Here is a 13,884-nt window from a genome sequence, read left to right as displayed (position 1 = left end):
AGAATAATCAGAAAATTCAGAATTACAGTCTTCAGCTGGAATTAGACATTTGTTATTTATTATAATGTCATCTTTTAGCACGTATATTATTGAATCTTTAAAGGAGTTAAATTTTATGACCTAACACATTTGCAGTGTCACATTGTGATCCATGAGACCTATGAGTTTGAATTTTCTTTTTGTTCACTTCCTCAGACAAGTTTTAGCAAACATACTTTAATCTCATTTTCCTCACATAAACAGGAGACAGGGAACAAAAGACAAAGGAGAGAAGCCCCAAACTTTTAACTCTGTTGGCATTTGCTCATGATGTCAAATGTCATAATGTCAAATTACTTAAATGTCTGCTCTAATGTGACACATTTTCCAAATGGGCACCAACGCTTGAAAGACTGTAGCGTGGTCACCTGGTCACCTTGAAGCATAAACGAGCCTGTATTGTTTGTTCTTTGTAGTCTGAAGAAATGCCTCACAGCCTAGATATGTCAGAGAGTGGGTCTTTGCTCCGAGTCATTCCTTGCCATAGCCAAGTTCCAGTGGTTTGAGAACTGCCTCAAAGCCTTGAGTCGTTCAGTCAGCAGGTACCAGGCAGGGTGTCAGAAGATGGGGCATTCTGGAAGACGGAGTCGTTGAAACTCTACCAAATTCTTTAATTTATTGACTGTCTAGATGTGCTTCTACTTAGCTTTTTGTGTTTAGATAAGAGTGGTAAAGTACATCCTAATCGCAGATTCTTTACACATTTATATAATAATCTTTAAGTCCTGGACAATATACTTGTGGTCTCTGATAGTCAGCCCTCTCGTGTGACGTTTGCCCAAGCCTGTGGCTTTACTTGGCAACAGAACCCTTTCAACCAGCAGTTTGTTACTTCGAGCTGTCATACATATCTTTAAAGGTAGGTCAGAACAGACTCTGAAATTCAGGACTCTTACTTGAAATTTGGAAACTAAATTCCTTCGTTTGTCTGGTAATCAGCCTTTATTTTTTTGGCCTAAGCAAAAATTTGTAAAATTAATTTTTCATTTATGAGATGTTTTGTCTCCTTGAAATGTTTTTTTCAGATATTTTTCACTCTTTTATGCCTATTRTTTTTAAAGGAAAAATACAAGTTTTCATTTTGAAAATGCTGAAACAAAATGTTTTGATATTTCTGAAATTCATCTCCCACCTTCTTGAAAGAACAGTATCGAAGAAGTCTGGATTTGAAGAAACTGGATATATAAGCAAATAGATCTCTTTCCCCAATACTAGAGTCTGTAAGTTTCCACAAGAATCTGATTGTTCCTATGGGTCAGCAATGGAAGTATAACTATTGGCACATGTGACAAGATAGTGTGTTTAGTTTGGTCCTCAGACTGTGTCCTTCTCTTTTAGAAAGAAGTAATCATAAGGGCTGTTGGGATAGACAGAAAATTGCTGCGTCTTCTGCCTAGTGGGAGGCTGTGTGTGCTCACGTAGAGAGCATCACTGGGAGCGTGGGCTGGGAGGTGGGAGCCTGAAGCTGATGAAGAGAGATCACAGACTGCTGTGAAAAAGCAGACAACTAGTGAGTCTTCAGAGAGGACAGAAAGAAGAATTTTCTCAAGACTGAGGAGACTGGATAAGGCTTGCTGTTGCTGAGTAAATCCCTGATGTGGCTGGCTTGGAGGACCTGTCTGTATATGAATGGAGTAGCGCATGCATGGTTTTAATTTTACTCTGTCTTACAAATTGCTTTGAGCATGTTCTATTTAGTAGTTAATTGTTCTATATTTTTTACTTGTATAAAACCTGCTTTGGAGGGTTTACAGTCCTTGGCTTTGGGAAATTTACAGCAAGAAAAGCTTTTTAAAATCTCTGCCCTGGCTCAGCAGCCTTAGGGAAGCCCAATGTGCAGAAAGCTGCTTGCTGTATATGATCTTGGAGCGGCCATCCCTGAGTGCACTGACTTCAAGTAAACTAGTCCTGAAGTGAGTAATGCAGAGAGAGCACAGAGCAAGCCCCGCTTCACTGAGGTAAATGCTCAACCATGGAAAGACTACTTTAATGTTTCTCTTCCTAGGAAGTTTGTTTGGTAGGATTCCAAAGCTAAGAAGAGCTAAAGGGTAGGGAAGGACTATGTGGGAGGAGGAGGAATATGGTTTTAAAAGGAGAGAAGTAATTTATGTAGTCCTAAAAGACTTTTGGAACTTCTGGCAAGAATCACATCACAATACCAGCTTCCTCTTTTAATGTTGAGCAGAAGAGGATCCCTGCACAAAGAAAGAATTTACGTTTCCTTTAACAGTGATTATTTTCCTATAAATTTGTTTCTTGAGATGATCTTTGTATTCCAGTGACTTTGCATTTGTGAATTTCACATTTCACGTATGCGAAAATAAAATAGATTTAATAGTTCTAACATTTTTTTTTTTTAATAGAGTGGATTTCATTGAAAGAGTAAATTTCACTAGGGGCTGCTCGGAATGTCCAAACTTCTTAATGTCCTTGAGGGTAATCCAGCTTAATAAAAGACATGACAGAAGTCTGAAACACATTCCTATGATTCACTTACGTAGCATATTGTTTGCAGTCCCTTTCAGAAAGACTGTGGCTTTACTTTGATTCTGTTTCTTAATTCATGATTATTGTAAGTAGAGCTATTCAAATACATGCCACAGATTTTAAATATTCCTGATTTTCATGCAAGCTTTAAAAAACAAAAGGGCTTTGGGGATTAGTTGGGTTAAAAAGGAGGTTTCAGACAAATCAGGACCTGTATATGTTCTTAATGATTGTCTTGATCAACTTCCATTTTATTTTGATGCTCTTCATTTCAAAATAACATAGTTGCAAATTTGGCCCTCTGAGAGGGCTAGATAACATGAGAATGAAGTTAAAACTCTCAGTTTTGGTTGAATAAAACATTTCTGGTAGAGCTGGATTCTGTTTCTGGCACARTTCAGTTTAGGAGCCAAGTACCTTTTGGAGATGCTCTCTAAAGTTATCTTTCCTATAAGCAGAAAGAATTGTCTGGACTATGTCTTTCTCCGTGCTTTGTGATCCTGCAAATACTAACTTCAAACTCTGGATCTTGAAATTTGAAAGACAGATTTTGTATTTGACAACTTGATGTATAATTTTTATAAAGTAAAGCATCTGCTAAATGTGATCTTTTCATCTAACAATATCCTTTGAGCACTTTTCCCACAAGAATAAGCATATAATGACCATTTTTTTCTCTAGAATGAAACTKATGGAATTTTTACGAAGTTGTAGCATAGAATTTTTAAAATAATTTTCATAAGTGAATATTTATGAAGATTGTAGTACTAAAAAGCAGTGATGTAGGATAGCAATGTATATGGATAATTAATGCAGACAATACCATTATTAACTTTGTGGGAGGTTCATCTGCTGGGTTCTTGTGGGTTTTTTGATCATCTTTTCAAAATGGAAAAATAAAATACATTTTTAATTGTTATTTTTAGCTTTACAGAATTTTTGGATCCATTCCAGCGGGTTATCCAGCCAGAAGAGATCTGGCTCTATAAAAATCCTTTGGTGCAGTCAGACAACATACCTACGCGTCTTATGTTTGTAAGTATTAGAAGTTTGGTCATTTGATAGCTACAAACTTTCATTTGATAAGCAGTAGAAGACTTTCCAATTTGTTCTTTCAGGTAGACAAAACCTTTGTCTTAGGTTCAGCCAACAATCCTGAGGTCATCGTGAGCATATTGAATCTATCATAGAGCTGCTCTGCTGTTGCCTTTCTTCTGACTTCCCACAGCTCGGCTCACGTTGACATGCAGACTGACTATCCTAAAACTCACGGATTTGATAACCTTTAGTAACAGGAATGATTATTAATACTCCACATAAAGCAATAAGAGTGCAATAATTTAAACTAGTACAGAAATGTTAAGAATTTAGCAGCTATAGTTCAGGGTACTCGAACTAGTCTTTGCAAAAGCTTCATCAAAGTGGAGGCTTTTCAGGAATAGGTGTGGCGGATGAGGTCAGGTCCCAGTACCTCTACATCAAAACATGTTTACAGTGTCTTCAGTGGAACGAGGGTTTTAATTTTAGATGAAGAGATTGAATTCAGAATAACTGCAAATTAGCCTATGTAGTTTGTCTTCATTGTTTTGTTAAAAGGCTCAAAACTTCCAAGTCAGGAAAATTTTTAATTAAATAAGGAACAATTTGAGAATACCTCATAAGACAACAACATATATCAGCTTTCTAAGATAGAGACTTAAGGCCTGGTTTTAAATTTATCAGCATACTATTTTTATTGCTCTAAGAGGAAGCTCAGCTGAATTTTTTTTCAGCCTATATGGATGAAAAATATTTATTTTTTTTCCTGAAATGGAAGACAGCTGTTAAAAAAAAAAAAAAAAAAAAGCATTAAATCATTGTGCTATGTAAAACTCTGGGTTTAATTCTGCCATTTTTCCTAATGCTGGGATGTACCTTTCTATGCAGGTTGTCTGATCAGTGTTTATAACTGATGAGTTCACAAACCAGTAGTGATTCATTGTATACGAGTTTGCTGCAGTGATGAAAATATTTTTAAAACAGGTTGGGAAGACTGAAAAGGGTAACTCACTAGTCCTCCCTCTGTACTCTAGGCACTATTTACTGGGAAGCAGAAATCTGAGATGTAAATATAGTACACTTCCTTGATATCCACTTCCCACAGAGCGAGGTTTTGGTGTGCTCCAGGCAGCTGTGAGTCTATAGCTTTCTATAATCTGTGCTCTCTTTTTGGCTCAGACCACAACATTTCAGTAACTTAACAAACAACTTCTTAATTTAAGAAACATAGATCATTTGTAAATGGTTTGTTCTTATTTCTTTGATTAAATGAGAAAAACAAGAAAGATCCAAGCCTAGCACTGATGACTAGCTCTATCTAAACAGTTGCTTGCCACTGGCATTGTACTCCAATATTAAAGCAATATTAAAACATACAGCTATGACTTACCAAAAGGGAGTCTCTGGGTTTTATTTATTTATTTTTTTTATGAACTGCTGGATTTATTTACACTGAATATTTCTGATTCTGATCCAGATTAGACAAAGCTGACCTACACTTGGGTAGTAAGCAAACCGTGAGGACTGGAAAGATCTTAGCCTTGTTCTGTCTCTCTAACAGCAGATATTCCTCATTTTAGGAAGTGCAGGGAACTGTCATCTTCTCTTGAACATGTTGAGGTCTGTGGGAGTCCCTGTCCCAGAAAATGCTCAGGCACGTGGAATTAAGTGCTTATGCTTTCTTACTCCATTCCTATTATTTGACAGTGTCTGTGCAACAGATATCATAGCTAAGAAATAAAAATCAAATGATAGATTACAATCTGGGAGGCATTTTTCTGTGTACACATCACTCCATGGTCTTCCAAATGGGGCCAAGAGTGTGCCAAGTGCTATGTGCAAATGACCTCCCTCCTCCTGAAGTGTGATGGCAACAGGACTACCTGGAAGGGGCAAGTACAGTCATTTGGGAGTTTGCTTCAGCATATAGAAAGACATAGTCTTGTTGCTGGTGATATATTCATACTTTCTGGGCATCAGTGTTGCTCACACAATTTCAGCATGCTTCTAGACTTGGCCTTGACACTGTGGATTTCACTAAGGTTTATGGTCTCTCTGTTTTTTCACAGCCCCTCTCTGCTCTCAATCCAACCTTGATGGAATCGGAGGCCTTTCTCTGAAGGATTTTACCCCAAACTAAAAGCTGCAGCACAATGCTGTGTTGGGGGTGGTAGGGAGTATTTCCTTTTTCCCCACTGTCTTAGGATATAGGACTACCTACAGTGCTAGGAACCTTCTGTGTCATTCACCTCCATCCAGATTCTCCCAGACCCTGTCTTTGCATCAGCTCCAATGCATTCCAGCAGCTTGCCACCAGGTGCCACCAACAAACACAGAAAAAACAGGTTGATCTGCCTCCTCTTATTCCTCTTTCTTCCCATCCTTTGATGTGACAGGCTGTGCAGATAGCTTGGCTCCAGTGCTGATAAGGGGAAGAAGAGAGGAACAGAAGAAGATGCACAACAGAACTGAGTGGAAAAGTAGGTCTGAGACTAATGTCGTGGGCAGTGTGACAAGTGCCTGTGCCTTATAATTTTGCTTTCTTTTGGTACAGTGTATCCCCAGATGACTGTGGTATTAGTGCGTTGCTCTTTTATCCTTATTGCATTGCAATAATCCCTGCAGGGGGAGGATCACACTGGAATTCTAATATAGTGTGGCTTGCATCACACCTCTGTGTGCCCTGGGGGGCAGGATTGGGGTAAGACTTACTGCAACTGTCAATCCAATTTGGCAAGGGTGGAGCATCAAAGAACAGTGTTTATGCAGGGCATGCGGAAAGTAATTTCCTGGAGTAAGGGGACAGCAGGATTCCTTCTTCCACACCACTCTGAGGCTCAGAGGAAAGGCACAGCTTAGCTCTAAGCCATCAAATAATACTATCAAATTCTGAAGTAAAAAAGAACTGAAAGTTGGTATTATTCCCTATATAAATTATATTGTGTTTGGAAATAGATTTTTACCAAAGTAGATGGATACAGTAGAAAGTGCTTCTCTAAGGGATGCGTGTAACTTTAGTGTATCTCTGGCTTGCCAGGATTAATAATGAATGAGATAGGCTTCTGTCACCAAAGCAAGACAATGTTGGAATATTTCACTATGGAAAAAGAAAATGTTACTGGGATGTGTCTGAGGAGAGTATTGCCAAATTCTGTTATGGATGTGAGCCATACAGAATCTTTTTACGGAATAAAAAAGTTTTTTACAAGCCAGACTTACTTTATATTTGCATTTTGTTACAGAGTAAAAAACCACTTTCCAGCTAAAGTTTTTGTATAAGGAATTGCAGCCAATGTACGGCAAACATGAATTGTTCTTCATATCTCTCAAAAGTGCATATGCTTGTGAAATACAAGGGAGTCTGCAGTTTTAACAGCTTTCTGAGGACTGGTTGTGAAGCAATTTGGCACAAGTTGCCACCTGAATTCTGTTCCATTCTTGATATTTTCTGCTGCTTCTGCCTGTTCAAAAGATTTCTAGCTCCATTAAACCACCTCTATAAGCCTGCCAGCCTAGCTCTATTTCTTCACATTCTTCAGGAATGAAATGCAGATCTTTCTTCTTTTCTTTCCTGGTAGCAATGCCTACTTTTTAGAATGATGATAGTAGTTCTAGGTTTTGTTTTAACCACTTTTATTTTACTGTCCGAATCTCTAAAACCAGAAATTAAACTATTGCTGAGAACGGAGAGAAATTAACATTTCTAGAGTAGTAACATGGTACTTCTATCCTACCTTAAAGCTCCCTTCTGTTTCTGGTCCATGTGAGATTGAAGTGGAAATGGTACCTTTTTTGTAAACAACCTGATGGTTTTCTTTCTATATATAAAAACGGGGAGCAGACACTAACCTACATGGCTCGCTCACTCAGATAATCTTTTGCAGGTGCAAGTGGATCTGATCCAAAGTATATTACTGAGATAGTACTTAGATATATGTTACATTTTCATGTTGTTGCATTCTTAGGTATTCTGAAAGCATAAAATGAGGACTGGGATTATTCTGTTTTTACAAAAAGAAGAAAGGAGTTACAAGGGCTTTGTCATAACACCTTTGTTCTGAATCAGTCTCTCTGCTGAGGCTGAACGGAACCTGATTCAAAGATAGCAAATCCAGGTACAGTGCCCCCTTCTCCTGGTGCCATATGCAATTTGACTTTCACCTTGTTTAAAAAGACTTCTTCAAGAGCCTAAGATGCTTTTGCTTTGGAGCAAACGTGGTTGTGAAGTAGTTTATAGATTTCAGGGAGGAATTCATTAACTCTAGACCAGAGCCAGGAAGAAGCATATGTAGACTACATCTGCAGCTGAAGTCATGAGAGGGCAAAAATGGGATGATAGAAGGACCAGTTCTATGAATAAGCTTCTATGGGAAGCTACTAGTGAGAAATTCCCCAGTGTGTTGCTTAAGAGAAACTGATAGGCCTGTGTGGAGAAAATGATAGGGGTCTGCTTTGGGAGGATAGGCTATAGTATATAGATACTTCACTAGGTAGGGTGCTTTTAGGATAACTGATATGTTTCCAGTGAATTGTCAACTGTAATCTAAATTACTCTGTGCTAACACAGCTGTTCTCCAAAAAAGTCAAATGTATATGTTTGTTTGAAAATGCAATTTCAGGATTCTTGAAAGAGGAGTACTATCATACAGCTCTTAAAATACAAGAATATGGTTCTGCTTAACCAATAAGTTTGCTTGTACAAGTTCAAGTGTTATTTTTCTATCTGTTTTTGAACAAGGTAAAGCAGCTGGCTCCACTCCCAAATCCTTGTCTGTAAATAAGAGTCATAAAGCCCTGATCTTCTAAAGCTCCATCTAAAGCCGGGTCAAGAGTGGCAGTTGAAAAGAAAAAAAAAGTAAAATAAAAAGTTTTTCAGAAATGTCAGAAAGTTAGTGCTAGTTTGCTATGTTATGGGTCCTATTGAGAGCACAGTCCAGTTGGGCTGCTTTCTGGAGCACTGCTTAGTGTGAGAAAATGTAGAAAATCTCTTTGGATCAGGGCAGGAATCTTGTGTCTCAGGTCAGTATCAGTATCAGCTCTGAAATAATCTGCCAGCTAGTTGCTGGTTCTTTACAATTTAGTGTGGTGCATAAGTACTAGTAAAACAGAGAGCTGAATTTCAGTCCAAGGGAAATTAGGTATAATGGGTTGCAGAGGTGATTGTTTCATAGCAACATCAATATGTTTCTGATTATTTGGTTCCCTAGACTGTGAACTGACCTATGGTCCCTTGGTTTATGGCAGCCGGAAGATGACAGATAGATAGGTGCAATAAGGCAGCACTGAGAGTCCGGTTAGAAATATTTCTTTTCTTGTCAAAAATATCTATGGGGGAAAAAAATAATAACAGTGAAATAGGAACTTGGTCATTTGCCTTGCATACCCGCTCTTCCATGCAGTTCCATTCTCTTCCAGAGTGGTTTGTTGCTTATGACTTCAGCCTGACATAGTGATTCTTAATTCACCAGTGATTTTTCAGGCAGGATAATTCCAGTTAAATTACAGTAATAATGGGTGTTAGTATGACTTCCTTTTCCTGACTGAACGGCACCTTATTGTTTGAGTGGCCAAACTGATTTTCCTGAGGATAGGAGGATATATTTGATTGGAAAAGTAATTTTTCAGCACTGTTTTCTGTGATGTTTGGCTTACAAAGAAAGGGCTTCATCCAACACTGTCCATGTGAAATTTTACAAAATGAGTAAAATTATCCTTATTACAGGATTCACAAACCAATATACTTCACAGTGTTGAATATTGTGCTGCCACTATTTTCTACCTCTTTGATGAGAGAGAGAGAGAGAGAGAGAAGGGATAAATGCTGCTAGAAAACTTTGTAAAGGGGAATTGGCAATAAATGACTCAGGATATTTATAAACTATTGCTTTTTTTCATTTTTGAAGCTGACACTTTAAATGCAACTCCAGACAATTACAAATCAATTATAACCCACAATTATGTTGCAATTTTCATTGCCCTGTAGTTACAAATACGAATCATCCCACTTTGTTTGAGGTCAGGAGTTTGATAAAGATTGTTCAGCCTTCCAGTTTAAATGGGGCTAACTGGAACTAATTATTAATCAGTTGGATTGAAAAGGAATTGATGCTTTCACATGAAATTTGTTCTCTCTTACAGGCAATTTCATTCCTTACACCACTCGCTGTCATTTTTGTGGTGAAAATAATCCGGCGAACAGACAAGACTGAAATTAAAGAGGCTTTCTTAGGTAATATATGTCATATTTTAAGATGGAAAAATGTGTCATAGTTTTTTGATTCAAATTTTAGTCTAAGCCTTGAACAAAGTATTTCTCCAATATAGTTCAGTACAGTAGGTTTCAGTGCAGCTATAATTTCACAGTCTCACAAAAACCTTTCTTTCTTGTTTGTTTTAAATGTGCAAGTTTTGTACCTTGATTCCACAATCTAACTAGCAAGGGTCAGAATTTGGTTAGTAAAGCCAAGACCAGCTGAGATAGACTGTCTCGAAACATATTTTTCTGTCACAGTGAGTCCATTACTTCTTGTTTACAGTGCAGCTATCCTAACTGGACGGGAGATCCCTGTGAGATTCAGCACCTTGCTTTGGAAATTGTTTCTCTTGCAGTTTTCTCTGACCGTCTCCTGGAGATTCCCAATTGTAAAGCCTGTGCTTATGGCTCAGCTTTTCTAGCTGCAGTCTGATGTTGCATTGGAGTTGGATGTGCACTTAATCCTGGCCTGTGAAAGGCTGGGGCTGAGTTAAGGGTGAGCTCTTATCACAGTGATAGGCAGCAACCTTCAGCAAGGGAACAAGGTAGACGATAGGGATGGTAAGTCTTACACACAGTCAAAATCAGCTAGGACAGTTTATCTTTTGAAATCTTTATTGGTGATGTATGGACTGAATCCTTATTCTGTCAGCATTGTCAGAATCCAAAATTGACTGAAGCTCTTTTATTAACAGAGAGAACTTTCAAGCACTGGGAATTGCAAATGCTTTTTTGGCAGTATATTTGAAAATGCCTTTCACTGGAATTTTCTATGTTTTACTGGCTAATTTACAGTTGAATTTATTGGTCCTCAGATCATAAAAGCAAAGTGATACTCAACTTTGCCTTAGCTAGATTGGATATAAATTGTGCTACGTATCTGCCTTTGAATTTTTTTTAGGCAGGACTGAGTTCTTACAGCTTGTTCTTTCTCCAGTTGCACTAACACAAGTATGAAATTGTTGATTTTTGATTTGGTTGCTGCTAATTATTTGTATAGAATTCTGAAATGTCTCATGAGTGATATTTTATTGACAAGTCTATTCAGTATAGATAACTTGGGTTAATGAAATGCATACAATCACAGTGCTGAGTTTCACTTTGTGTCCTTTCAGAAGGAAAGGAGCTTTGGATTAGGTTCCCCATCACCTGTTCTAAGGAGACATTCATGGTTCCTGCTGTTTTTACCTTCTGTTATGATTCACTCTATATTGCCCAGGAAGAAACTCTGTTTTCAGGTCCTTGCCAGCTTCTCTGCCACTCAAACTTTAAGGAAACCCCAATCTTGATGTCCTGTTCTGCAGGGTATCCTTATGCCCCTTTTGTTCAATATGTGCATAAGTGTGGAACTTCTAATGACTTAGTCCTGCTCAAGTATACTGTACATTACAAGACACATTAACATACTGAATCATATTAATGTGAAGCTGGTGTGAAGATTCATTAGCAGTGATGAAGCTTTGCTGATTTCCACTATGATCTGGCAAATAAAGTTTGTAATGAATGATCAGRAAAACCGCCTAAAAGTGAATTTCTTTACATACTCATAGGTAAAAGGGATCAAAGATAAAAAGGAGGTGAAAATTCTGTGTCTGCATTGCTCCTCATATGGGCATTAATGTAAAGATGATGGTTCAGTGTTTGTAGAATAAGCAGTAGTTACCTTCCTAAATTAGGTGCCTTGAAACCTTCCCCTGGAAGAGCTTACCTCTCTCTGTTGACTAGGTTGTGTGTCTTGGGTTGGGCACTGTGAATCTTCCCTAAAGTGAATACTTTATTCACTGGCTTACATTCACACTGACATTTGTGGCTTGAACATTTGAGTAAGGAGTATGCAACGTAAGTCAAAACATGGTTCAGTCAGACCTGCAGTGAACAATCAAGGTAAAGCTTGATGAAGAGAGTAAACTTTACAGCACATTTCAGAAAGGAAATGTCTCTACATTTCTTAACAAAGAGAATTTCATGCTGTGACATGGCTGGTCATACACATTTTATCTTATAGAAAATTTCTATTCATAACACGAAATCACCATAAATAACTGAGAGAAAACAAACGAGCAGAGAAAGAGAGCATGCACATGAGTGCTCATTGTGAACGCAGGTATTGAAAGTGGAAGACGTGATTTGTATGAACAATATTAATGTCCCTAGGATTGATTTGTCCCATTATTCTTGCTGGCAGCTATTGTAAAATCTGAGAAAACCCTTGGTCTTGCTTTGTTGTAGGACCTCCTTCTTTATTTTAACATAAAGAAAAATGTATCCTGTGACACGCACAGATTTTTATGATCTATAATATCCTCAAGCAAAAATTTTATGGAGACAGCATAAGTGCTCCTAAAGCGCAACGTTAAGGGCAGCAATCCAATGAGAAAATAGCCAGTGTAGCTGTCATATTCTAAAGTTATATTACTGTAACTGTTCTGCTGGAAATCAGAGAATTACCTGATAGTTTTTTCGGTTAAAAATTAAAATGCAATGGTTCTTGCATTGTTTTAGGGAACAGCAATCTGGACTACATCATTACATCAATTTCAGTCTAAAAACTATGTATCCACCGGATTGGAATCCCACTGAAATCAAAGCAGAAATCTCCATGGTCTGTAGATGAAGCCCTTTGGGAAGTCTAAGGGGTCTAAGTACAAATAATGAGGGTGATGCAACCATACCCAATATGACAGCTCCTATTTATTTCTCCAATTTTATTATGAAGGTCGGTCAACACCTGGGAGAAAATGTAGGGGCAAATGCCAAGATTTTTACTCAAAGCATCTATGTCCATTTGAAAATGAAATAGAAACAAATCCAATCCTAATTTTAGCTAAAGGACGATTCTTCTGCCTGAAATTGGACAGTTTAATCAAGTGTGTGTGTGTATATGTAATATACTGTATACATACATATATGTGTGTGTATCTTACATATATGTCTATAGAGAAATTCCCCTTGACCCAAACACTGTAAGATTTCTATGTAGCAAATTGCAAAACTGGTAATCACAGAACTTGATTCTGTAATGCTTTTTGCCTTCTGATTATTTATGTCTCTGCAAATGATATGATAGGAAAATCCATTTTGTGTAAGGAAATGAAATTTCTCAAGAGTAAAAGCAGAACAAAATCCATCATATGATTATTATGATACTTCAGAGTTTGCACTCAGTCTGGATAATAATAAAAGACTACAAAGATCATTCTGTTGTACTGAAAGATTCGTTTTCAGTTCAGTAAAGGTTTCAGTCTGTAAATCAAACATTAATGCTGCAATTTGTAACTTGGTAGTTAGGTTATTATTGTTCTGTTTGTTCATTCTGTTTTGTAGCTGTTTCACTGGCTCTAGCTCTGAATGGAGTCTGCACAAACACTATTAAATTAATAGTGGGAAGGTAAGTCTTGTCATATTATAAATGATGGCTTTAACTGTTAGAGAAATGAAGACGACAGAGCTGACAATTACCGTGCTTCTTGATTTAAAAAAAAAAAAAAAAAAAAAGAAACCACTTCTGCAAAACACGTTGGGTTAGCAAGGGCCTCTGTAATGCTGTCTTCTCGCTGGTTCAGGTGTTGTATAGCTTTATTATATGACATCTGACTGTGGCAGGAATCTGTGCTCTTGCATTTTGTTTTTTGCTTGAGTGGTTAGCAGACCAGGCAGATAAATGAAGCTTAAAAGGAAGGGTGTGGATTGAAATCAGTTCATTTCATTGGCAGCACCAAAGGGGGAAGAGTCACAGCATGGGAGGGTTTATATGCCAATTGCCGCTAGTCTGATTAAATAGAAATAAATTCAATCTTTATTTGACACAGTATCTGCATTTTGTGAAGTATATTACTGAATGTGGTATTTCCAAGTAATATCAAGTTTATAGTAGAACAAACCTTGGTGCTAAGTAGTGAGTGGTCTACCAGAGACCATTTTTAGGGAAGCATAAATTTGCGTGAAGGCCTCAACAAAACACTAGCAATCAGAACTCCCTGGAAAAAAATATTTTAGCAATTTTTGGGATTCTTTATCCAGATTTTGAATGGCTATAACTTCAGCTGAGAAGTACATAATTGACTTAA

The 13,884-nt window shown here is 37.6% G+C and overlaps 1 protein-coding gene across 2 annotated transcripts in view; it reads left to right on the top strand.

The window, feature by feature from the left end:
• PLPP4 (phospholipid phosphatase 4) overlaps positions 1 to 13,884 on the top strand; it is a 73,117-nt gene that overhangs the window by 18,403 nt on the left and 40,830 nt on the right. Inside the window, exons 2-4 of one of the 2 annotated variants that reach the window (XM_085305273.1) lie at positions 3,453 to 3,561; positions 9,703 to 9,793; positions 13,142 to 13,205. In XM_085305273.1, coding sequence (XP_085161399.1) covers positions 3,453 to 3,561; positions 9,703 to 9,793; positions 13,142 to 13,205 — 264 coding nt within the window. The remainder of the gene's footprint in view (positions 1 to 3,452; positions 3,562 to 9,702; positions 9,794 to 13,141; positions 13,206 to 13,884) is intronic. The other variant, XM_085305274.1, reaches the window with a different exon arrangement.

Source organism: Rhea americana, unplaced genomic scaffold, assembly GCF_003343005.1.
Source record: "Rhea americana isolate MKP2758 unplaced genomic scaffold, rheAme1 scaffold_218, whole genome shotgun sequence".
Lineage (NCBI taxonomy): Eukaryota > Metazoa > Chordata > Aves > Rheiformes > Rheidae > Rhea > Rhea americana.
The sequence above is the reverse complement of the archived record's forward strand: the minus strand, read 5'-3'. Positions and strand labels throughout refer to the sequence as shown.